Source organism: Crinia signifera, chromosome 9, assembly GCF_055691185.1.
Source record: "Crinia signifera chromosome 9, ASM5569118v1, whole genome shotgun sequence".
Lineage (NCBI taxonomy): Eukaryota > Metazoa > Chordata > Amphibia > Anura > Myobatrachidae > Crinia > Crinia signifera.
Window position 1 is genome coordinate 95219311 of NC_139225.1, and position 27882 is coordinate 95247192.

The window sequence follows — 27882 nt, forward strand, 5'->3', positions numbered from 1 at the left end:
TAGCATAGTTTCCAGCAGTGGAGATAGGTCTACACCAGAAGGTCAACATGTGTCGAAATAGGTCTACATAGACAAAAGGTTGACATGCGGTAGGTTGACACGGACCCGCCATGTCTAGCGATGCCTAGAACACACACAGACTGTGGTGGGATGGAGGTGTACAGCACAGGCTATCAGCGGCAGGCGGCACAAGGGCGCATGCTAATGGTTTTAATAGGGGCAGTGTGCTGTAGTACAGGGAAAAAAACGGGCAGTGCATGGCGCCCTGCAAAATATAGCTAGCGGGAGCGCTACATTCAAAGTGTTCTTATGGGGCCCACAAAATTCTGGCTATGTCACTGCCTTTTCCTATAGTTCATGAGCAAACCTCCCGATGTACTTCTGAAACCAATGACTCTACAAACTTTACAATAGACCAATCGAGGAGGTGATGCGGCCTTGTTATTACATGGTACATTTCATTCCAGAAAAGGGAACTTGATGCAGAATGTCTGCTCAGTTTCACTTATCCTTGAAATGATTGCTTGTTTATAAAGCTACCAAGCGGCACATTTAACACATGCATTGGTCAGCTAAATGCTACAATACTACTTGTACAGTAACACTAGCTTTACATCGTGTCATTTTTGACAGATTTTTCATGATTTAATTATTTACATGAATTTGACAATGCAACTATCATTTCTGCCCCCCCCCCCCCAATACCATAATTATTAGTAGCTAATCAATATACCCATATATTCCTAAATATACAGTATTTCTGCAGAAGGACACTTTTTTTCCAACCTTCGTTCTGGTTGTTAGCTTAAATATTGGCAAATGGGAAATCAGGTTTTCCTGCTGTTGCTACACTTTTGATAATATATCAATACACGTTTTTTCATCTTTTTTTTTTTTTTTTCAAACTGCTGGTTGGTTTTAGGACATTATAAAACATGCTGATCATTTACTTCATATAACGATGGACCGAGTGATTTGAATATCTGTATAAGTGTGCAAACCACTGGTAAGTGCAGTGAATAACGTTTATAATATTGTTACTATGGCACCTGTCGAGCAGTAAGTTAACACGTAGGTCTTGCGGTTGATTTATTGGAACAAAGAATGCAATGGTGCAAGTGGAAGGGTCTTTGTGACTTTGACAAGGGCCAAATAATGATGTCTAGATTAGTGTCAGAGCATCCATACCTCCCAACTCTGAGTTGCCACGTGGCTGGCCCAAAAAGGGAAGGTTTGTGGCCTTGTGTGGTGAGGCGGGATCTAGTGCTTAGTCATTTTTGTGATGTGCCCAGGCTCTCCCACCTGTCCCCCTCTGCCTGCAGAACGCGGTGACCCACGGCTGGGACAGTGTCCAAATATCCAGACTGTCCCACAGGTGGGAGGTATGAAAGCATCTCTAAAACGACAAGTCTTGTGGTGTGTTCACAATATGCATTGGTTTGTACCTTCCAAATTACTCCAAAGAAGGACTGATCGGATCATGGCCAACTGAGGCTCATTGATGCATATGGGGAGTGAAGACTTAAGGTGCCCATACACAGTGCGATGCACGCTCTCACACACAGATCAAAAAGTATGTGCTGCACATATTTTTTGAACTAGGTCCTGATCGCATTACACGCAAATTGCGTGCGATGCGATCTAAACCAAAACACATGTAATTATTGCACCATGTATGGGCACCTTTAGGCCAGCTGGTCCTATCCCACACAACAGCTATTGTAGCACAAATTGATGAGAAAGTTAATGCTGCCTATAACAGAAGTGTCAAACACTTAGGGGGGAATCTATTTCACATGGGATGTTGCTATCCCATGGGCAGCCACTCGGATATTATGTATCATCTAGAACTTGATAAATAAATGATAAGTAAATTCTGATTGGTTGCCTATAGCAACATCCCATGTTAAATAGAACTCTCATCTTAGTAAATCTCCCTGAGTGTTTCACATCTTGCTGTGTATAGGACTGCATAGGCACAGACTGGACGGAGTGCCCATGCTGACCACTGTCCACTACCAAAAGTGCCTACAATGGTCATGGAAATTATGGAACCGGAGCATGGCATAATGTCAGAAGGTGCCCCAGTCAGATAACTTGAAATAAAGCATTGAATTGGATGATGACATGGGCAATCTGGTATTTCTGCCTTGAACAAACCTTCAAAGGTGTTCATTGGTTTCTGTATGTAGTGATGTTCTAGATCAGGGGTGGGGAACCTTTTTTGTGCCAAGGGCCGTTTGTATGGGGAAATCCTTCGGGGGCCATATGTAAAAATTGTCTCTTCCAAATTGTCCTGCTTCAGCCGTCCCACGCTCTGGGACTGACAGTCTCCGGCTGCTGCTGATTATGCAGATTCTCTTGAGAACTACCGACCTCTCACGAGAATTCCCCTCTACTTGACTCCCGGCACACTGCCGCATAAGAGAGACATTTGGATAAGGTTTAACATATACATTTTTGTTTAAACTTAGTATGATCAATTTTTTTTTTTTATAATGGATATCATCTCAAAGTGCCAGTCTCACTTTTTAGGTTGGAATTTGTTTCATATCTTTTGCACCCAAGACAGTATCACTAAATTTATTTGTCACGTATAGGACAAGCCAATTCCTCCACCATTTTGTACAGAATTTCCGTCAACTCAATTTTGAAAATTCCCCTCAACTCCAAATTAAGAGCCTCTGGGGGAAATTTACTAAAGGAAATTTGTAAAAAATAGGTGTATTTGTATCCAGAAATACACTTATTTTTGACATTTAGTATCCCGAAAATACGGCAATTCGTAGTCGTATTGATAGCACATCAATACGAATACCAATTGCCGTATTTTCGGGATAGTAAATGTCAAAAATAAGTGTATTTCTGGATACAAATACACCTATTTTTTTTTACAAATTTCCTTTAGTAAATTTCCCCCTCTGTTTTTTTTTTTTTTTTTTTTTATGAAAAAAAACAAACAAATCTAACTCGTCAACCTATATTTCAAAAGATATACAGCTACAGATTTGTTTTTTTACATTGTCAAGAATGGGACATTTTCACTAATTTCATGATATGGCCTAACCGAGGTTGCCAGGCGGTATAACATTGCTAGTTTTTGCTCACACCCCATAGTAGTGCAAGCAAAACAAAGTGACGTTTAAACCTCTGAAATTCTCTCTGTATGTGCTATGCAAGGCTTTGAAATTTGCACATCACATATAATTACCATAGGGCATAATGTATACTCAGTGGAGTAACAGGACTACAGTACACGCTGACCTCATGACGTGAATGCAGCCGCTCTGGGAAATTCATCAATGTCCGGAGTACCGTGCGGACGGTCTGAAGGACTGTACAGACTGTAGTGTGCGTTTGGAGCATCCAAAAGAACTGCCCTGCAATAGCAATACTGGCAGCAGGGAGCTGTTCCAGGCACCTTGCTATCCAAAAACATGGGACTTGGGGCCCAGTGCTATTGTTGACTGCGCAGCTTACACACCACTAGTTAGGTCCCTCTGAGTTCTTATTATTGAAAAAATACAGTAGTTATATTCTGTTTAAGTGATTGAAAATGAAACCGCTTGCTTAAATGCTGGGAATGGTGGGGGTCTATAAGGAGAGTGGATGGAAAGAAAAAGCTCAGAAGTGCAGGCTTTGCTTTAATAGTCAAAGATAAAATATTCTGTCCTCAATTCTCTGTCATGTTGGTACCACTGTGATGTGTTACTATAAACTGCTTTTGCGCTATAGCCACAACGCACCACATTGATGGCTGAAATTGGCAGAACAGTAACTTTATGGAGGTTTTTATGGGCACGGGAGGGTTATGGCAAGGGAAGTGATAAAGTTTTGTACACTACATTTTAAGTCCTTTGATATTAGATCCAGTACTGTGCAGGCTGCCTGCTGGGTCTAAATCATGCACAGCGTTTCCTGAGCACATTTTCTTATTTTTAAAAACAGGCCGTGGTTTTGTCATATCAAAGACTTAACAACTTTGCTCAAAGTGTGATCCTGTTTTGTTTTATTCAAAGACAACAATGTTTTAAACCTCCCACAGTTTTTGTATAAGAACTTAATTGCTGCTGCTGTTTTGTAGTTTTAAAAGAGTTACCAAATCTACATGTGTGAAGTACAGGCCATACTGACAGGTTGGTTTTATGGGATTAAAGCTATTTATTTTTTTCTTTTAAATCCTTGGCTTTTCCCATGCGTGCGCTGTTTTTGTTTATATTGTTGTAACTACTAAGGTGCTGCTTTCCTGGACTATGGAATTCTGTATACTTTGATTTAATGTGCCCATGTTGAGAAATCTAACAATAAGGAGGATACAGGCTAAAGTTGCCCAAACATATTCAGTCCTATTATTGGACAACCAAGCACTAGTTATTAGTTAACAGATTATACTGAATCAGAGGGCATTTCTTATACTCCCATTTCCTAGGAGATGTCCAATAAATAATGCATCTAGCTTCCCTTGCATCATTCTAGACCAGTGGTTCTCTGTCATCAGGACCCCACACAGTTCATATATTCCAGGTTACTCACTGACACATTTTAAAAGAGCCACAGTTGCGATTTTGTGAGGAGACCTACAAAACATGCACTGTGTGGGGTCCTAAAGACCGAGTTTGAGAACCTGTGTTCTAGACTCAAGCTTTTAGCTTGAGTCTAGAGTCTGGAAATGAAACTGCCTTGTGCGATTCCAGAGCATTGCCTTTTAAGCCGCCACTCTTAAAGCATTAAAATTAATAAAATAAAAAACAAAACCTAAAATGATGCTTCAAACTGTTTCCATAGCTCATAATGTATAATCTTATCGGCTGGCAATCCTTATCATAATGTGTACAGTATGATGTAATTGATGTAATTCTCTTCAATATTGGGTCAAGTAGTTTGGCCTAGTCTTACATTGTCCATATATGTGTATGGTGGCAAATTGTCTCACAGACATGGCAGTTTCTCAGTAGAGTCTAGCAATCCTATTCATCTGTGTCTGGAGCTTTAGGTCCAATTAGTAACTGTCTGACAGAGCAGGATGGATTTTGTATCTGAACAGCAGAAAATGTGCTGTTTTATAGCATATCTGCTGGATACTACTTGTAGATCTGTATTTGGATAGACTGCTTTCCTTATCTGAGCAAGAAATGTCGTTTTCTCTGTACTTTTTTCCTAGCACAGCACCACCGATTTTAATTGTATGCAATCGGGCTGCAAAAATCGGGTCAATCGCATTGCATGCAATGCGATTGACCCGTCCGACCAGATTTTTTACATTGGAACCAATGTTAAATGGTCCCTGAGACCCGATTTTACATTGGCCCCAATGTTAAATGCCCCCCAGACCCCATTTTTCATTGTATGCCCCCCATTGTTAACGCCACGCCATGATCAACGTGAACCCGAAGTGTGGCGAGCGCAGAGAGGCCGCAAGGGTTGGCGGTACGTGTCCTCCGACCGTTTCATACCCCCACTATCCACGTCGGCGTGAAGCTGATTTTATAAAGTGTTGCGAGCCACCGAGCCCAAAGCGTGGCGAGCGCACGCGCATTACTTCAGACGTATTACGCATCCCCTCGCTGCGCTCGCCACGCTTCGGGCTCGGCGGCTCGCTGCGCTCGCCACTCTATATATAAAATCAACTCCGCGCCGACTTGGATAGTGGGGGTATAAAAAGGTCGGAGGACATGTACCGCCGCCCCTCGCAGGCTCGCTGCGCTTGCCACGCTTCAGGTTGGCGTTCATTGTGGGGTGGCGTTAACAATGGGGGGGCATTTGACCCCATCAGGGTAGGTATAAAAATTGGGTATGGGGGGCCATTTAACATTGGATCCTATGTAAAACCGGGTCCATCGCATTGGTGGCATTGTATGCCATTATAATGGCATACAATGGACCCAATTTTACATAAGAATTTAACATTGCATGTTGTATTGCATTGCATGTGCATACAATGCTTACAATGTAAAATTGGGTCGGTCGCATCGCATTCCATTATAATGGCATGCGATGGACCCGATTTTACATTTGTCGGGAAACCTCAAAAAAAAAAGCCCGAAAATCGGGTCCGTCGGGTCCCATCGCATACCTTAAGTTAAGGTATGCGATGGGCGCCGTGCTAGGAAACAAGTACCGTTTTCTTTTATATTTACCAAACATGTTAAACATGTTGAAGCATCTTTTCTTTGTAATAAACGGAAGCCATTTATATTTGCTCATTACTTAGTCAGACAATAAGTAAGACTGTTCTATAAGACTCTTTCTTCACCTGTAGAGAGGGGTCTAGATGAAATAAACAATAAACTGGGTACCCTTGTACAAATTGTAGGAATTGCCTACCTACTGTAGTATTGTATCATATATAAGTGCTTAGTGGCCACGCATGATTTATAGCAAGACATCATAACCAATTTATTCATTACTAGCTGAAGTACCTGGCATAGCTTGGGTTTAGTTGTGCAATTAGCGTTACTTGAACTTTATTATTCTTCTGATTTATGCTTAACTGCTCGCCATGCCCATGGTGTGACCGGCTTACTGTGGTGGGCTCCCGGATCTGACCACATTTTTTACCTCCCCTTTATGTTAGGCAACTCTGCCATGTCTTGCATCATTGACCCACTTTATAGTGGCCGGACCTGGCGGTGTCGGGATTGCGGGTGTTAGTGGCTGTGAACCTAATCTGGACCCAATCAATGTCCTCTCCCCCCTGCTATGTTATGCAACTTTGCCATATTTTGCTTCCCTCTCCCACTTTGTGTAGAACCCACATAAGGGTTCCTGGGGCTCAAGAAGGGGCGTCTTACGTCCACAGTATCTTTTTTTGGAAATTGTAAGTCATATGTGTACCAAGTTTGGTGTAAATTGCTCCAGGCAGTCCAGAGTTCTGCTGGAACCTACATACATACATTTTTTTGAAGTCAATGGGTGTCACTAAAATTTGGTGTGGACGTGCCAATTTGCACAAATACCTGGCAATCTAGTTAATGCACATCTACACTAGCTCTGGGGCAAGAGATCTCTCTGAAATCAGATGGAGCTCTGTATATATACATAACTCATCATAGCCCGCAGTACCCTCTACACATCACAGCCGACAGTACCCTCTACACATCATAGCCCGCAGTACCCTCTACACATCATAGCCCGCAGTACCCTCTACACATCATAGCCCGCAGTACCCTCTACACATCACAGCCGACAGTACCCTCTACACATCACAGCCGACAGTACCCTCTACACATCACAGCCGGCAGTACCCTCTACACATCATAGCCGGCAGTACCCTCTACACATCACAGCCGACAGTACCCTCTACACATCACAACCGACAGTACCCTCTACACATCACAGCCGACAGTACCCTCTACACATCACAGCCGACGGTACCCTCTACACATCACAGCCGACGGTACCCTCTACACATCACAGCCGACGGTACCCTCTACACATCACAGCCGACGGTACCCTCTACACATCACAGCCGACGGTACCCTCTACACATCACAGCCGACGGTACCCTCTACACATCACAGCCGACGGTACCCTCTACACATCACAGCCGACGGTACCCTCTACACATCACAGCCGACGGTACCCTCTACACATCACAGCCGACGGTACCCTCTACACATCACAGCCGACAGTACCCTCTACACATCACAGCCGACAGTACCCTCTACACATCACAGCCGACAGTACCCTCTACACATCACAGCCGACAGTACCCTCTACACATCACAGCCGACAGTACCCTCTACACATCACAGCCGACACTACCCTCTACACATCACAGCCGACACTACCCTCTACACATCACAGCCGACAGTACCCTCTGCGCACCCTCTTCTAAACTTTAGCTGTGAATGCACCTTTGGAAACCAGTTATGCCCATTCAGCTGCAGGGTATTAGAAGCTTTCAATCACTATTAGCCATGCTAAAATTGGACTTGCATGCAGGTTTGAATAGCCCCTTTGTGTCCCAAACTGAGTTGAGGGTTCTAAAGCAGGTAATCTAGATAACAGACATAGGATAGGGGTTATTTGTTGTAAATTCTATTCTGCAAGTTTGACTTTTGCTTAGTGTTTTGTTGTTTTTTTTATGTAAAAGATTTCTAGAACATTGCTAGAGAATATAAGTTTTGTGTAAAATTGATAAAAAAAGATATTTAAAATAGACATCCATGTTAATGCTAAATATATTGATCAAAATCTAGTATGAGTTGTAGTACTGGATGCTCTTATGAAAACAATGGTTTCTTCTGTGAGTATACACTTAAGTTTATTGAAAGTCTGTAGGGCTGGTGTAATTAGGTCGGCGCTTGTTTTTCTATTGTTGTTTTATAGTATCCATTTTCAAAAGCTGGAAAAGTTTGTCAGTGTTTAGTAATAATAGAGCTTTCATTAGCTGAGTCATTTACATGACCTGCTTTAAAAGCAAGGTTTGTACTGGCTTACTGAAGAGTTTTTTTCTCTAGTCTGTGTAATTACAGCCTGAATGTGACCCTTTACACCAAAGGCATTTCCTTCTGTTACATTTTCGAAAAACAATTCTTCCCAGCCAGCTGTTCTGCATTACTAGCGCAGTGAGGAGGTTGGGAAAATACAAATATTGTAGCTCATTAATACTTTCTGAGACATTGAACGTAGTCCGCCAGTAGAAAATGTGTGTATGTAACAGATTGTAAGCTCTCACAGGAAGAATCCTCTCTTCTGTGTGTCACATGCCTGTTTACCTTGTAGGACTGACCTCTTAAGTTGAATGTTCTTCTGTTTGTTTATTCACAAATTTGAAATTCATACCTGTAACATTATTAGTTGTTGCTGGAGTATGACTTTGTATTTGTGCTAATATGCTTAATAATTCTTATAGTATTCTTGGATGTCATATCTGTAAGATCCTTCAGCACAATAAAATCTTTGAATCTTTTATAGAAAACAATTAATTATAAAAAAACTGAGGCGAAGTCATTCACTACACATGCGCAACTGGGAAAAACGCCACGCCTACTGCGTATTGCGATTAGATAAAATGTCGCTACAGCAAAAGTCTCCTTTTCATTTGGACACCTTATATATGAATTTAAATGTGAGCGCAAGTCAATAATATTAAAAACACTATACATATCTACATGAAACTAGTTCACAAGAATAAATAATATTAAAATGTATCTAAAATGTAAAAAAATTATTATCCAATAATATGCGCAATGGGGTAGAACCCAGAGAAAAAATGCTGAAATCAGCTTGGAAGTATCCTATTGTAGTTGGATAAATGATAATGTGCTATGCTTGGACTTCCCCATTCCACCCAAAGTATCACCACTTTTCAGCCATCTTATATGCCTCCTGCAGTTGGCTACTGACACTGGCTATCCATCGGTGTGTGTGTGTGTAGAGCAAGGCTGTTTCTTGTACTCTGTATGGGTTGGGATTGTTGGGTCTACAGAAAATTGGTCGACATGCGTAAGGTCGATAGGGGTCTAGGTCGACAGGTCAATATGTCGACAGTCAAAAGGTCGACTTGGGGTTTTTCAATGTTTTTTTGTCCCGAAGGTCGGGTCGACATGGGCACAGTTTCCAGTGCACCGCATCCCCTTGCAGTGCTTTGGGCACAGTGCCTTACTGCACTCATCACACTATTTTATTCTCCCGCCACGCCCTAGTGGATGGTAGGGCATGAAATACCGCCTGTCGGCTCAAAAAAACAGTGAAAAACCCCATATCGACCTAGACCCATGTCGACCTAACCGTGTTGATCCAACACTTGTCGACCAACTTGCTGTAGACCCAATAAACCTGTACGATCCTGCGGGAGGTGCGCTCTCCTTATCTCCTGTCTCTGGAAATACCATCCTTATTTAGTGTCCCAATGAGGGCAAATACCGCTGTCTTGGGCTCCGGTCTCTGGTAAAAGTAGCATAAGTGATCCTTAACGTGTTTCTCTGCTGTATAGCCATAGTGGTGACATCAGAAGATCTCTACACCTTTAACACTTTCTTCTGTTTTTTTCTCTACACCTTTAACACTGAGTCTCTGACCCGGGTTGTGCCAGCTTGGCCCTCGAATAACCCAGGTCAGAGGCTCAGTATGAAAAGGGGTATAAGTTACAGTTATTGCATAGCAGGGACATTTTTGTCACTAATGGAAAAATCAGTTACAAAATGGAGTCTTAATAATTGTGACACAGCAACATTTTTTTTCAAGTAAAACACTTCAAACACCATTTGTGATCATTTAACATTGCCTTGTATTCAAATAACTTATTGTTGTGGTTATCTTTTTAGTGACACAATTATGGCTACAAACCAACCAGAGGGAATGCGGTCAATGGAAACGAAAGAGGCTCCTGAAGAAGTTTCAGGTAAATGTTTGATTGCAAATTTACTGTTATTTTATTTTTTTCCTTTGCTTTTTTTTCAATACTATTTTATTGAAAGCGTTTCCATAAATGTCCTTTTTTAAAAAAATATGTAATGCACAATTAAATATATAACTGAATTTGTAGTACATTTTATTATGCTATTAGAATTTCATGGTGCACTTTCCTTTTCTAGTAAACTCTGTAGAGAGCTGTTATAGACCTCCCAATGAACCGCCAGCAACTGTTGCTATATCCAGTGGTGCTTTATCTGTTTATGGGGAGCTTCAGTGGCAATCTCTTTTGTTTGTTCTTTTTTATTGCAGTTACATCTTGACATTGTTTCTAGTGTTCATTTGATGTCTGAAAACTTTTTAGTTCAGATTAGGTCAATTTGGCACACAACTTTGGTTTCATAATGTCTATGGACAGATGATTACATAGCTATCCATATTTACATAGATAGCTATCCTAACTATGATCATTTATATAAGGGTATTGAAAAAGGAGATGGGCTATATGCACACCTGTTTCTATTCCTAACACGGCCCATAAGAGCGATGGCCGAATTCTTTACATAACAAATGACAAGCAATTTATGGCTCCGATATGGTGAATATATAAAAATTACCATTTTTGTGTCAACCATGTTCATGTCGACCTTGTGATCCTGTCAACCGTTTGCATGTTGAACATTTGGGGTTGACCTGTTGGGTGCCGGACGTCTCACTGACAGTCGGGATTCCGACAGTCATTACTCAGATGTCGGAATCCTGACTGCTCCACAACCCCCATAGAGGGAGAATAAAATAGGTGGCGAGCTCAGCTCGCCACCGTGCCTGCAGCGTGGTGGGCGCAGCTAGCCCGCAAGGGGCTTTATTGCGCTCCCCCCGCTGTGCAGTCGGGATTCCGATATCACGCTAATGACTGTCGGAATCCCGTCTGTCGGTTTGTTATACCACACCCGACCTGTTGACGGTCTATCTCTTTACTGTAGATCTATTGAACAGCACCTGGCATTTGTTGTGTTCTTACTCTTGATTGCTTTAACTGCAAATACAATGGGTAAATAAATATATACAAAATTTGATTTCTTAATCCTCCGCTGGATAAAAAAATGGTTGTGTAGTAGGGAGTCTGAGTAATCTGAGGACTACATAGATGTAAATGTTACATGAGGAGTCCGTCCTCTTCCACCTATCCAGTTACCCCATTTTTCAACAGAAAACCTTTAATTTTTTTGCTTACTTCACGCTCACCTTGGCCTCCTTGTAGAATGTTTGGCTTAGAACTATGCTTTGTTGCCTATGGCAGTGGTTCCCAACCTGGGGTACTAGTACCCCTGGGGGTACTCTGCAGACCAGTTGGGGGTACTTGAAAATAACATTGGTAATGGCGGAAGAAGAAAAAGTCTCCCTATGGCAAAATAAGTCTACCATTGCCATGGAGACGAACCACGTTGCGTCCACATCCGGTTCTATCTGCAGCATCATCAGCGTCTCCTTGTGTTTTGCCCAACCAGCAATTCACTGAGAGCTACCTGCGCTGCCCTCAGACATCAGCGAACATCTGACCTGTACTGACATAGGTGGAAGAAGCATTAATCCTACAGGCGTTAGCGGGAACTCTGGAGACAATACACAGCCAGCGGCCAGACAAAGAGGGACCCGATTCCTGACCATATACTAGCTACCGCTCACTTCCACTTATAAGTACTGTGGATATTTCAAATTGAGAGGAGGGGTACTTAGAAATGAAAAGCCTACTCAAGGGGTACGGGAGAGAAAAAAGGTTGGGAACCACTGGCCTATGGGAACATGAATGAGTGAAATGCTTCCATTTAAACACATACTGCAAAGAGAGAGATATGCATCAAATGTTTAAAGAGGACAAGTGAAGCCAATCAGATACTAATTATAATTTTTTCTCATTATATGTTTATTATTTTTTTTTTGTATAAACAATCATAATAATAAAACACAGATGTATACAACATTTAGTGATCCACTGGTGTAGATGCATACAAAACTGATATGAAAATCAATACAGTGGATCACATCCAAATCGCAATCAAAGATTTAACTAACATACAAAAACCAAAGCAGATAATGGAAGAAGGGAAAAAACACATATTACCATGGGAAACAGGTAAGAGAGGGAGGAACTGGAAGGGAGGAGGGGAAGTGTTCCATCCAGGCGTCTATAACTCAACATAAAGCATTTTTATATGTGTAAGATATATACTCAAGCCAGGGTAGCCAAGTGACAGTAAAGTCTTGTTATTTCTCAACTCAAAGACATATGTCTTCTATATCCATATAATCCGATCCTGAGGGCTAAAGGATATCTGCAGATCACATTCTGTCTCAGGGAGGATCAGGGAGAGCGTTTTCCAGCAATTCATAACATCTAGATGGAAAATTAGATGGGCATTTTGTATCCATGCACATACCCTCAAAACTGGATAAAGTTCTACTGCAGGTCAAGTGCACATCCCTTCTTTGCACAATATATTTGAGCAGAAGATACTGCCAGAACAAAGACCAATAACCCAATAACGGAAGAAAGGACTGGATGTAGATGAAGAGAAATTAGGGTTATCAAACAGAGGGGTTAGTGAAGAAAATGGGGAAGAAATTCAAGTGTTTCCTCGGTTCATTCCATCTGACCAGGGAAGGGTCAATTGTAGGTTGAAACAAAGTGGACACCCTGGACCATCACATGTAATTGGGGAGAGATGTGGAAACAGAATGGTTTTCTAAATGAACACACTGCCTGGTAACATCAACTCTCATCCAGTCCATTATCCGTCCTACACTGTAGCATAATTGCGTCATAATACGTAGAACGAAGAAGAAAAGTTTGACTAGAGAAATGCCATGTGAATTCAAAAGACTGTTTAGTGTGATCACAGAATGAGAGGGAGCCATCAAGTTAATTGCAAATGATTTTAAATAATTGGCCTTAAAGTTGGATAAAGTACCGAAACATTGAAATTCAGCTACGAGGTTCGGGGCTAAGGTAATCGCAAAACTAAGAGGTCATTGGCAAATAAAGTAAATGTATAATCCGGGCCTTAACATGGAGACAGGTCACGTTGGATTCTCCCTAATGGCATGTGCCAGGGCCTCCATACAGAGGACAAAGATTAAGGGGATTGTGGACAGCCCTGTCTAGTGTAATTTCTAATCTCAACAGGGTGTTAGCAAACACCATTAACACTTATCCAATCTGAGGGAAGGTGATAAAGAGAAATAATCCAGTGACGGCATTCTGGACCCAGGCCCAAGTGCTCCAGGGCCCCCTGCATAAACAGCCAGTCCACCCTATCAAATGTCATTTTTCAGCATCAGTTAAGAGAAGCATAGCGAGGACAGGTAAGTCTCAGCTAAATATATTAGGTCTATGACTTTAGCGGTATTGTCCTCGAGCTTCTCGTCCTAGAACTAAGCCAACCTAATCCGAGTGTATGACGTTGGGCAGTAAAAACTTATTCTATTAGCAAGGAGTTTAGTAAACAATTTAATGTCCACATTGAGCAACGATATTGGGTAATAGCTGGAACACTGGGCCGGGTCTTTACCTCCCTTATGTACAACAGTAATATGTGCCTCTAGGACTTGAGGTGATAAAAAAATAACCTCGGGCATTTCATTAGTGGAGAAATTCTCGCAAAGAGCAATTGGGATTTACAACAAGAGTCTGTTAGAATTTGACCATTTAAGCGCCATAAACATTGTTTAGTAGAGGGATTTGAAGTCAGCAGCAACAAGGATATAGGGGAATGGTACGACCATATGGCGGGACCAACATCAGAATGCGAAAGAAGGTACAGTAGAGAAACCTATGTGGCAAAAACAGGTATATTATTGAGTAAATGCGATGCGGTCATTAATAAAATGTATAACCCTTAACATTTGGTGGTTGGAGTCTCCAAGAGTTGGCCAACTGATGTTCGTGGAGGGTCCGTCTAACCTGCCTGTGCCATTTCATGAAGCATCTAGTGGGAAGTCCTGAAATGTTTAGTTCTGGTTGAATGGTCCAATTCAAATCTCCTCCGAAGACCGGGACACCAGTAACCAAAGATCTACTTCAGGCATGTCCAAACTATGGCCCTCCAGCTTTTGTGAAACTACAAGTCACATCATGCCTTGCCACAGTTTTGCTATTAGGGAATCTAAAACTATAGCAAGGCATGGTGGGATGTGTAGTTTCACAACAGCTGGATGGCCACAGTTTGGACATGCCTGAAGTAGATCCTTTGGTTACTGGTGTCACAGTCTGCCTGATCTATTTGGTGAAGAACCTTGGGAAATAAAGGTTGGTTGATGCTGACTGGGAGCATAAATATTAACAAAGAGTACAATTGGCCATACAGTGATCATTTAACCACAAGCACTCTACCTTCTATTATTACAGTGTGTGAAAAATCCTGATTGGAAGCATTTTGGAAAATAATATTGCAATATTGGCACTAGCGTCTTAAAATGGGTTTCCTGAATAAAAACCACCCCTGCCTCGGCTGCAAAAAAATCTCAAAGAGCCCTAGAACGTTTCTCTGAGATATTAAGTCCCCTGTCATTTATGGAAATTACCTTAACGCTTTGAGTGCCAAGTGAATTTGTCAAAATAGGTGTGAAGCTTGTTGGATACGGTCGGTTGGCCGACCTAAAGATGGTTGACAGTCATTAGGTCGACAACGTTAGGTTGACATACTGCAAGGTCGACAGTCTCTAGGTCCACATGGGACAAGGTCGACATGACATTAGGTCGACCTGGTATAGGTAGACAGTCAAAAGGTTGATATGGAGTTTTTCACTGTTTTTTGAGCCGACAAGCATTATTTCATGCACTAGGGCATGGTGGGAGAATAAAATATTGTGCCAAGCGCAGTGAGGCACTGTGCCCGAAGCATGGCAAGCCGATGCGGTGCTTATTCACACAGTGTCCATGTCTACTGTGTCGACATTCGGGTAAAATAAAAAGTGAAATACCCCATGTCGACCTTTTGACTTTCGACCTAAACCATGTTGACCTAATGCTTGTGTCGACCTAGACCCATGTCGATCCAACGCTTGTCGACCAACTTTCTGTAGACCCAATAACCTAGACCCCTGTCAACCCTGCAGTATGTCGACCCAACGGTGTCGACCTAATGACTGTTGACCATCTTTAGGTCGACCCAATGATCCATACCCGTAAATTGTCAAGTAAACATTTGTATTCATCATACCTTTTTATATAGGAAAGTTTACCTATTATATAAGAAATCGAATATTATTTTAGCCGTGTGCCAGAGAGCCCATCTATCCCCCCCCACCCCCAACCCATTCTGTAACCTCTCAGTTACAAACAGTTTAGCAAATTCGTATTATCCTCCAATGGCAGATGCAGTATTCTTCGCCTGCCTCCCACAGGGAGTATCTGTGCAAGTCCTCTGTTGTCTCTACAAGGTTTGAGCATATGCATGGCCGTCCTTCCTCCTTCTGCCACACTGCACCATTTTGATCATGGCATAATAGCTTGTAACATGTTGATTATGCATCTTCCATGGACTGGTGAATATGGCTCTAAAGTCAAACATCCGGTAACCCCCCCCCCCATCTGTGAGTCCTGTGTTTGCCCTTGTTAGAGGTCTAAACTCAACACATTACAGAAATGTTTCAACTGATAGGCATGTCAGAAATATTTTATATATGCCCCCCCCCCCCCCCCCTTCCCACACACACACACTTTCACAGCGCATTTTAATCATGGAAAAAATAGTTAACCAAGTATTTTACCTTGTCCTGTACCATGCGCCTGGCATCATGCATTGGGAGATTGTTACACCTCTGTGGGACTGACCCCAACCTTTGGTGGAAATAAAGACAAGACAAACATTGTCAACTTAATGTTCATGCATAATATAGGGGATATACTGCTACCAGTAAAATGTATATGGATGCAATCCTTCAATTTTATGCCTACTTGAACAAGGCTGACTAGAGCATTGTACTACTATGGTGAAATATGAACAAGGAGTTTGAATGCGGTTATGAAAATAAGCTTGAGAGCTGAGACTTGGGCATTGTCTTACACTGTTAATGTTCTTCTGCTCTCATGTAAACAGTTGTTGAGCCTGCTTCCTTATTTAGTTATCCAACACTGAAGACAGATGACAGAACTGGTCTCATACCTATTACCAGCACATGGTGACACACAAACACACACACACACACACACACACACACAACACATCCTTCCTACCCTGAACACTGTCCTGCTGAATGTGTGCACAGCACATAACATCTGTGAGCTCCACAGTTTATATGTCTTGGTCTTTATAACAAGCCTTGCCCTTAGAAGAATGCAGTTTATATTCTGCTTTCAAATGTTACATCTGGCTTGTAAATAACCATGTGTTATTCCCAAGCTTACTCCTATATTTTATTCTCTTATAGTACATTGCCAGAAACAAAACAGATGTGTACAGAGCTGCTGAGCATAATGTACAAGTACATGTGATGAAGCGGAACATTAATCTCTCATATAGCTAAATATCTACATTTTGAACTTCCAGCAACCGCAGATAGAGGTGACAGAAAGCTAATGGGTGTTATTTCCAGCAGGCTAACCAGTGTTCCCTACCACATTTAGCTATACTTACAGGATGTAGTGCTATGTTCAAATGTTTGGGCTGTCAGATACGAACATAAAACCATACAATTTGCCCTTGATCTCCCCCGGGAGGCTCACTCACGATTTGGCACTTGATGTCCCATTTTTTTACTTGCAATAAATCGCATGCGCTTTAGTGCATGTAAACTCCTGGTGAGCTGCAGGGGTGGGGGGGCACCAACTGGGTCCGGGCAGCTGGTAGCAGCATTTGACAGTCAGTGGAGTTAAGGGTCTGGGACGCGGCAAGGAGTGGGTAGCTACATATGCCAGCCAGTGGGGCACAAAGCGGCTGCTAAATTTAAAAAAACCATAAAAAAAAAAACTGTCCGGACGGTTATTGGCTAAGAGAATTCTCACAGCCAATCAGCAGCCTCCCATCTGTGGGAATAAGTGGGCGGCTAGTCTTTTGAAAATATTTTTTTTTAATTCAGCAGCCGCTTCACGCTCCACTGCCCAGGAAATGCTTTGCAAACCGGCAAATGCTGGCACACACCTACGGATCGGACCCAACACACTGTGGGTGCTAAATAGCTGATGTGCCGCTGGTAGGTCCGATGCGACAGATTGAACCTGCAGCAGGTTCAATCTGTAGGGTCCGACCCGATGCAAACATGGCCGCACATTGGGTCGTAGGGGATGTCAAACACATCTGATTTGGGGCGATTTTTCACCGCGATCCGTCGGGATCGGGTGAAATTCGGCCAAAATGGATAAGTGTATGGGCACCTTTACACAAATCTCTTTATGTAATGAAAACACTAATCTGAGGACCCATGTGCAGCCTTCATCGTCCAGGCCCCCCACTCTGCTGACCGTAACGCAGCACTGTAGAGTAACTAGAGCTTTCCAGAAAAATGGCACATAAGGCATTTTCCTGGGGCTTTCTGCAGCGCTTCTACCGGTGTTGCGGGACTCTGGAGGGGTAAGTATAAAAAAAGGTGCCGTGTGTGTGTTGTGTGGCCCCCCAGAGCAGCACCCAGTAAATACACCACTGGATTGACTGAAATATGGGACAGTGAAGGATATTATTAAAGTATTTAAGTATATGCTGTCCAATCCTTGAAAAATATTTTTTTTTGTAAGGGTCAGATCAATTCCCTTTTTACGTTTTAAAATTACAGTAAAAATAAAAGGGTAATGAAATAGTAAAAAAAAAAAATATATATATATATATATATATATATATATATATATATATTGATTGGATTAATAAAAATTTTGAGTCACACCATTTAGTTAGTATTTCAATTACATGAACAAAGCACTACCTGCATCCCCATGCAAAACAATACATTGTCATGGCTATTTAAATGTGAGATTTCAGCTGTTTTTGTAAACTGTAAAACCGTAGGAAAACTTTTTTTTTTCTATCTTTTTTTTTCATCTCGTCCATTCCCAACTATCAGTCTTGCAGAGTGATCTTTGTGTTCTTATTTACGTTGTTACAGTTCCAATTTTCTGGAAGGCAAATATTACACTATGGCCAGAAATGGTCTTTGTCTCAGATTCTGTTTTAAAGGTTTCCTTACACTGAGGCAGCACGCGGTTACTCTTGTTATAGTGTTACACCCAACTATGGTCTACATGTACTAGACTTCAAAGCAATGTTTCCCTGATTAGTCACAGGTTTTTATATACCAGAACGTACCTCCAGCAGTTCACAAATTTGCACAAGCCACATGTCATCCAGACCAGTTAACTGTACATACAGCACAAGTAAAAAAGGAAAGTTTGATATGATGGGCAAACATGCATTAAAAAATGGGCATTGTGAAACCCCTTCATGACTGCTGTGGTATCATTCTATATATGATAGAACAAAGAGATTAGGTGTGAACGGCGCCTCAAATTAATATTAGTTCCAATTTTGGTCCAGCAATGTAATAGTCCCTATGCAGAGACAAAAAGTCTTCAAAGCACAATATGCATCCGGGGTAGAGGATGCTCGAAATCTAAAATACCCGCTCATGTCCCGGTGTCATCCCTGACCCGTGTCCTCCATACCTTCCGAGGCTGAGATTCCAATGCGCAAGCCAGCGTCTGTGGTTCCAGGAGATTCAGCGTCTGTGGAGTGTACAGTGGAGCAGTGTGCCCCGGGTATTGTACTTGTCATGTGGTAACCAGCCCACAGTGTGTGATTCATCGGTACGAGCACTTGCTTTTACTTTTATTGGAGTGATGGGATTGCACAGCAGCACTCAGATTTTTAAATGAAAACTCAAGACTGTGGATGAAAGTTGACGTTTCGGATTTTACTCCGTTATCAAGACAAACTCTGAAACTCGACTTTCATCCAGAGTCTTCAGTTTTTTTTTTTTTTAAATCTGAGTGGGTGCTGCTGTGCAATCCCTTCTAAATTCTTCACGTGGGCAGCACCCCGGTCTACTGTGTGATTTCTTTGCTGGAGTGCCGGTTATATATATAATTTTTTTTTTTTTTTTTAAGGTCAGGTCTCATTTAACCTGAATTTGACCTTTGCCTTCTATTTTATGCAGCAAAGCTTTTATCCATTATATCAGTTTTGTGTTATAGTAGTGAAACTGTATGGTGAATCTGGGCTGCTGATTGTATGCCTTACCTTAAGGCATACAATCAGATGCGATTCGACGCGATTTTGCATAGGATTCACTGTTAACAAGGTCCTGTTCATTTCCCCACTATCCAAGTGGGCATAGAGTTGACTTTACAAAGCATGGCGAGCGCAGCGAGCCACCGAGCCCGAAGCGTGGCGAGCGGACGCGGAAAACATTTTACGTAATCCGCGGCCCCTCGCTGCGCTCGCCGCGCTTTGTAAAGTCAACTCTATGCCCACTTGGATAGTGGGGAAATGAACAGGACTATGTTAACATTAAATCCTATGGAAGATCACATCAGATCGCATGCGATTCAATGCGATTTTTCCGACCCGATTTTAAAATCGGGCGCCCAGATACTACATAAGTACCTAGTTTTTCTAATAACACTTTGAAATGTATTTATTTTTATTTTCTTGCGGCCCACAAGACTTAAGCTGGGCATACATCAAGGCGATTTGGTCCGATTTCGGCCGATTGCGACCAATCGGCCCGTTAAAATCGGACCAAATCGCCTCTCCCTGACATGTAGTCGGGTCCGATGCGCGGTCCCGTGCGCATAGGACCCGACTAGGTGGTCGGACCGGCTGGCCGTCCGACCACCCGTTCTGGGACGGGCGCTAAGCAGTGACGCATGCGATCCAGCACAACGGATCGCATGTGTCCCTGCCGCCGGAAGGTCCCGGCGGCTTGCAGTCCATCGGGTGTCCGTACACTGCTGCGAGACGTCGCAGGCAGTGTATGGGCACCTTTAGACCTTGATTATTCAGCCCAGTTGGCATATTGAGTTTGACATGCCCAGTTTAGACCATTGTCTCTGGGCTCACCCTCTGTGTTCCTCATAGTAAGGGTTCAGGGATAATTGGCCATCGCCTTCCAGGAGGTGCCGCAGAAGCCTAACTGCACACATAATCAGGAGTAATGAGTTCCAAGGACCTTGTCGGAGTCTGAAACCACTTACTGTATGATGTACTGATCTAGGTGGAATCGTTAACAGGCAGTTTAAAATAAGAAGGAATCCATATATTAAACCGGTGTCTGGAAAAGTTCCTAGCATTCAGGTGTATACCAGATATTCCAGGTCCAATAGATGAAACCTTTATATCTGATTTTGAAGATGTCACTCTTTGAAAAGTTCTCTTTAGTCCATTTAAACAGAGCCATCTGAATGTATGGGCTTAATGGGCAGCTGCCCAAGGGCCCCCCAATTCTAGGGGCCTTGGAGCAGGGGCATATTGGACTGTGAGCATCTGCCTCCTGAGCTTCTTAGGAGGCAGTAGAGAATATTAGAGTGGCCTGTCAGCATTCTCTTCCCAGCCTGCAGCCAGACAGTGAATGGCTGTCAGCATGCTGATTGGTGGATGGTTGGAGCTATCCACCAATCCATGTGCTGACAGCCATTCATAGTAGGAAAACAAGTGGAGAGATGGTGCAAGACTACAGGAGGGGCATGGTTGTTTTTTTTTTTATTCCTGTTAATGGGTGTGTAAAAACCCCAGTGCATTGCTTTGCTGAGGGCCTACAATGCTGTTAAGATGGCCCTGCATTTGATTATAACTTAGAACAGGGGTGTCCAAACTTTTTGCGATGAGGGCCAGATTTGGTGAAGTGTAAATGTGTGAGGGCCGACCTTTCAGCCTGACATTCTTTGAATTATTAATCACATCAGAGTGGTCCCCCACTCTGCCCCCATTCACTCTATGTCCCCCAGCCTGCCCCTTCACTGTATTTCCCCCAGCCTGCCCCCATTCACTGTATGTCCCCCAGCCTGCCTCTCCTTCACTGTATGTCCCCCATTCACTGTATGTTCCCCACTCTGCACCCATTCACTCTGTCCCCCAGCCTGTCCCCCCTTCTCTTAATGTCCATCAGTGCCTCCATTCATTGTATGTCCCCAAGCCTGATCCTTCTTCACTGTATGACTCCCAATCACTGTATGACCCCCATTCACTATGTACCCCACTCTGCCCCCTTTCACTGTATGTCCCCCAGCCTGACCCTCCTTCACTGTTTGTCCCACACTCTGCCCCTTCCCTTCTCTGTATGTTTCCCAGCCCCTTGTGTTAGCCAGAGGACAGAGAGGCAAAGCAGGCACTGCAAGGACAGGAGATGCTTGGGCTCCCGCTGCCGCCCTCCTCTGCTCTTTATGTTCAGGGAACAAGCTTCCCCATTGCTGCCCCCTCCCCAAACACTGCTGTCACTGTGATTGTGGAGTAGGGTGATATACGATTGCAGCAGCAGGGGTAGGATGCCAAACACATCTGACTGTGGCGGCCGGCACCTCCTCACTGCAGCAGACAGCAAGGTAAAGGCATGCTCGCTGGGGCCCCACCTTTAGTGTCCTGTGCTGTGCTTCCCACATCTGATGCTCTGCCCAGTTCCAGCTGGAGACTGCGGGCCACTTGAAATGACAGGACGGGCTGCAATTGGCCCCCGGGCCTGACTTTGGACATGCCTGACTTTGGACATGCCTGACTTAGAACTTAAACCAAACTTGTAGAAAACAAGAGTTTTCAAATGCATTGCTGCAAAAAAATTGGAATCCATATCTTAAAAAAATAAATAAAACAACCGCTTAGAATTTAAGAAAGACATTTTTTTTTTTTTGGTTAGAAACTCATCTGCACAAAAACATCAGTGTGTATATTTTAGTTGTTAAAGGTCAACGTTCTACGCCAGTTAAGATATTCAAGTTGATCTACCGTATATGCAAAATGTAGAGAGAACAATATTGAAACCATATGATGGAGAGAATGGTACAAGGTTGTTTATATGTTGGTTATGTGCAAAACCCATAATAAACAAAGTCTAGTTGCAAAAGTGTATACTAACATTGTGTTGATTTATTTTGTCTGTTTTCTACAGGTAAAAAGAAATCTAAATTCCAGGCATTCAAAAAATTATTTGTCAAAAAGAAAAGAAAGGAATCCCCAGCTCCAAGCACAGAGAGCAACTTAAAACCCAGCCAGTCCAGCAGTGATGTCAGTGCATCTGGGGCCAACACAACTGCCTTCCATCCCGCTGATGAACCTGTGTAAGAAATATTTATGAATGTGCCTTGCATGGCATGGGACATCACTGTAATTGGGGTTTCCGGACGACTGCCTGACATCCAGGATCTCGACAGACAGTATACCGACATCAGAATCCGGACTGCCGGTATCCCGACTGACGGGATTTTCTCCCCCATAGAGGGAGAATAGAACATGTGGTGAGCAATGCGAGCCACCGAGCCTGCAAGGGGCTTCTTTGGGATTCCGATGTCAGTGTACTGACTGTCCGGATCCCGATTGTCGAGCAGTCATACCACCTCCATGTAATTGTACTAATACTCCGTCTTTATAATGCCTGCTTAGAATGCAGTTCGAAGCTAGTGTTATAGGAAAGGTGATTTCATGCAGAGAGTGGTATATAATGGAAGTAGTATATTTTTTATGCATAGAATATCTGATTTTTATTCAGGTAGTAACTTTCCATTGGAAATGTTATCTGCTAGTCACTCTCCAGAATGTCAGTCCCACGGAATGGCGTTTTCTACCCAGTTAGCACTGCCAGCCGGGGAAGCCACTTCTATTGCACCACGGAAACTTGGCTTCTATGGGCTGAGCAGTATACTCTTTCTTTGTATGCAAGAAACATATATTGCCTTCCCTGTTAAATTTTATTTTTGCATATTTTCAATAGAACAGACTCCAAAGTCTCCATTTGGACCCATCCTGGGCTTCAACCGAATAGCTCTACCATGAGATGCAATCACAGTGTTGACAATTACAATGCTAACATTGTTGATATGTCGACATTGAGCATATCCACATCTGTAGAATGACAGCATTATTAGGAGGTTTAGGGTTCAGCTGTGGGATTAGAGCATGGGTCTTCAAACTGCGGCCCTCCAGATGTTGTGAAACTACAAATCCCAGCATGCCTTGCCACAGTTTTAACACTCCCCTACAGCAAAACTGAGGGCAGTTTGAAGACCCATGGATGCAAGGGATGGAAACTAGGGGAGGGTTAGGCTGTGGGAACACATGTATGTAGTTAGGCTTTAGGGGAGGATTAGGGGTGTCGCTCACCTCCAGATGACACTCGAAACTCATCAGCTGACTGCCGGAGACCAGCTAGCAGGAAAGGGCTCATTGAGCCACTGGTACTGTTTTGTTGATATTCTAATCATGACAACATTTCATTAGTACCTACATGAATGCTCACATGCTAGTAATGTTGACATTAGGAATGTTGTTAAAAAATACCAAACCCACACACCACTTATGGTTGGTTTACAGAATCCATTATACTTCTACTGCAACAAGTGAAATCAGTATGACTGCCAGTCCTCGGCAGCAGAAGAGAACATTTGGTGAGGACAATGGGCCTAATTCAGACTTGATCACAGGGCAAATTTGTTCTCAAAATGCGCAAAATCATGTACACTGCAGGTGGGGCAGATGCAACGTGCAGAGAGAGTTAGATTTGGGTGGGGTGTGTTCAAACTAAAATATAAGTTGCAGTGTAAGAATAATGCAGCGAGTATTTACCCTGCACAGAAACAATCTCACCCTCTCTGCACATGTTACATTTATATCACCTGAAGTGCAGCATGGTTTAGCCCAAACTTTTTGCGATGAGGGCCAGATTTGGTGAAGTGTAAATGTGTGGGGGCCGACCTTTCAGCCTGACATTCTTTGAATTATTAATCACATCAGAATGGTCCCCCACTCTGCCCCCATTCACTCTATGTCCCCCAGCCTGCCCCTTCACTGTATTTCCCCCAGCCTGCCCCCATTCACTGTATGTCCCCAAGCCTGCCTCTCCTTCACTGTATGTCCCCCATTCACTGTATGTTCCCCACTCTGCACCCATTCACTCTGTCCCCCAGCATGCCCCCTTTCTCTTAATGTCCATCAGTGCCTCCATTCATTGTATGTCCCCAAGCCTGATCCTTCTTCACTGTATGACTCCCAATCACTGTATGACCCCCATTCACTATGTACCCCACTCTGCCCCCTTTCAATGTATGTCCCCAGCCTGCCCCTGCTCCCCCTTCACTGAATGGCCATCACTGCCTCCATTCACTGTATGTCCCCCAGCCTGACCCTCCTTTACTGTTTGTCCCCCACTCTGCCCCCTCCCTTCTTTTGTATGTTTCCCAGCCTCTTGTGTTAGCCAGAGGACAGAGGCAAAGCAGGCACTGCAAGGACAGGAGATGCTTGGGCTCCTGCTGCCGCCCTCCTCTCCTCTTCATGTTCAGGGAGCAAGCTTCCCCATTGCTGCCCCCTCCCCAAACACTGCTGTCACTGTGATTGTGGAGTAGGGTGATATATGATTGCAGCAGCAGGGGTAGGATGCCAAACACATCTGACTGTGGCGGCCGGCACCTCCTCACCGGGGCCCCACCTTTAGTGTCCTGTGCTGTGCTTCCCACATCTGATGCTCTGCCCGCTTCCAGCTGGAGACTGCGGGCCACTTGAAATGACAGGACGGGCCGCAATTGGCCCCCGGGCCTGACTTTAAACATGCCTGGTTTAGCCCATTTTGAGAACAAATTTGTCCTGCGATCAGGTCTGAATTAGGCCCATTTAGTTTAGCCTAGTATTGAAAATGGATTCTTGAAATTAAAGTCGGGTTAGGAGAATTTTAACAAATAAATCTACCCTTGTAGATCTGTGTGTGCCAGAGTCTGAGCGGTATTCAATGCTTCTGGTGAGGGTGGCTTGTTTTTGGCGAAGATTGCTGAAAACAAGCCATCCTCATTGTCTAACCCCCTCGCCCTATTCCATGTTCCGAGGGAATCTTCGCCATCCGAGGGCGGTGTGGTTTTTCCTGAATGGCATGGTTCGCTGCTATTGCAGCAAGCTCGCTGCATATAGCGGTGGCCCTCTCCATTTTGACAGCAGCACTCGCCATTTTCCACCTCGCAGAAAAAACCAGCAAGGTGAAAATGGTGAGTGCAGGGGGGGTTTAGTTGAATACTGACCCGCCTGTTGTGATGACGAGCTATCGGCACTGCTCGCCATCACAACATGCCATAGGGCTGGGGTAGCCCACTCCAGTCCTCGAGAGCTACCAACAGTTAATGTTTTTCCAGGTCTCCTCACAGACTCACAAGTGAAGTAATTAGCTCCACCTGTGCATCTTTTAAAATGTTTCAGCTAGTAATGAGTGCACCTGTGCAGCAGCTAGGTTGTCTAGAAAATGTGCACTGTTGGTAGCTCTTAAAGACTTGAGTTGGCTACAACTGCCATAGGGCATTGAATATACCTCTATATAGGAAGCACAGCAGTACATGGTGTGGAAAAAAAGCTACATCGCTTTATAGCAGTTCATGGACAGATTAATTTCAGATACAGATATTCAAGTGAATCTATACAGTATCATGAAGCAGATTGTCGCATCCTTATGCTACAAATATGCAATTATGGATGCTGCAGTTGCACTGGACTTGGCTTTTCGACCAGGGATATTTGGTATGACTTCAGCATCACTCTGTGAGGAGACATCTGTATGTTCCTATCCACAGAAAAGTCTTACTAACGTATTTGTAACGTGAAGGAAAAAAAGACCATTATACACTTCCACCAACTTTATTTTAAGTAACTTTTTCACCAAATACTGTAAGTATTTTTACGTGTATTTTTTTGTAGGGCCCGAGGAACTATGGGGAACAAGGCTGTGTCCCATGACAGCGTGTTTATTTCTGAGACCGAGAACACCAAGGAGGATATTTCACAGGAAATGACCCCAGGGAAAGTGAAAGTCTTACAGGTATAGCGTGTTACACAATGATAGCATAAAAGTGCTTTTCACCATAAAGTGAAAGCCATAAAGTCATAGTTTGTGCTGCAATTGTATTCACTAGAATAATGATCCCCTCCTTATTGTGTGCTATTTGGTGAAATTTGGCAATTGCCAGCATGGTCGGGGGGAAATTCTGTACCTCCCCGGTAACTTTTATGGGGTGTTTGGACAACCCCGCTCATCCTTAAATCCTATTCGCCCTATTCTGCTGCTCTTATTACTTTAGAAATTTGGAAGTCAGTCCAGTATATTACAGTGGGAATGAAACAAGCATAACCATCCAAGTCTTAAAGGACTAAACCAGGCATGTCCAACGTTGGCACTCGAGATGTTGTGAAACTTCACATCCCAGCATGCTTTGCCACAGTTTTGCTATTAGAGAATGCTAAAACTATTGCAAAGCATGCTGGGATGTGTAGTTTTACAACATCTGGCGGGCCAACGTTGGACATGCCTGGACTAAACTCTAAGGCCTTTTGCTAACTAAAAAAGGTTATTTGTGTATGACATAATAGGAAATGACTGCAATCTTGCATATATAAAGCATGGTCATGTTCCTTTCTACTACTGAGTAATAAATAACTTTCATCAAATGCACAAGAGATCTTGTTGCAGAGCTGGCTCACTGCAGCAGTGCAGGTTAATGCACAGGCTTCTGTAGTTAAACCTAACGTACATTGTGTTGCAGCTCCAGCTCCAGCAGAACATCCGTATAGGCTCTCCACCACAGGCTATTGTCCCCAAGAAGCTGGAGGATTCTGGGGCACTTTCAGAAGATGACGGCTTACCGAGGAGTCCTCCAGAGATAACCTCATTGCATGACATTCTTGCACAGTCATCTGGAAAGGTAATTTTTTCTCACTTATCTTACAGTTATCCAAGTAGTAGAACAAGAGAACACTTTATTGTCCATGAGAAATATTACTAATAAACCACTATTACATTTTTGTACAGTGGTTGGGTTTCTGTGTTATATATAGTATAAAATATTTTAGTAATAATGGAATGATTGTACAGGGGATAATATAACCCTACTTATCTAGCGTTTGCCCCACATTTATTATTGTTAATGTTGTCAATTATGATGTCATTGTTGAAATCTCAGCCAGCGGTGTGTTAGGCTGAGGGAGGTTTAGGCTGTGGAAGGGAAGTTTGAGTTAAGCACTAGGGGAGGGTTAGGAGTTAGGGTTAGCATTAGTTACTGCTAGAAGTTATCACAGCAGGACCCTGAAGACACTGCTGGAGCTGCCAAACCGGGTAAGTGACCACTAAACCACCAAGCAGGTTTTCTCAGTATTACAGTATAAACATGTTGACAATTCATCAGTATCCACAAGAGGAATGTCAATGTTATTTAAATATCATGGAAATGGAACCATAGCATTAGTATATAATTTAGTGTAGACATAATTTGAAAAGCCCCTGCAATCAGTGACAGGGGTACCAAAACTGCAGGGGTGAGTTTCTTGTGTGGCTTGGGGATGGTATATACTGATAATGCTGAGTGAG

General features: G+C 43.2%; 1 protein-coding gene across 6 annotated transcripts in view; it reads left to right on the top strand.

Annotated features, from left to right (window-relative positions):
• KIAA1210 (KIAA1210 ortholog) overlaps positions 1 to 27882 on the top strand; it is a 105582-nt gene that overhangs the window by 39597 nt on the left and 38103 nt on the right. For 5 of the 6 annotated variants that reach the window (XM_083159419.1, XM_083159414.1, XM_083159417.1 and 2 more), the window contains exons 2-5: positions 10272 to 10348; positions 22444 to 22612; positions 26220 to 26340; positions 27062 to 27220. In XM_083159419.1, the coding sequence (XP_083015545.1) occupies positions 10282 to 10348; positions 22444 to 22612; positions 26220 to 26340; positions 27062 to 27220 (516 nt within the window). In that variant the 5' untranslated portion in view covers positions 10272 to 10281. The remainder of the gene's footprint in view (positions 1 to 10271; positions 10349 to 22443; positions 22613 to 26219; positions 26341 to 27061; positions 27221 to 27882) is intronic. The other variant, XM_083159416.1, reaches the window with a different exon arrangement.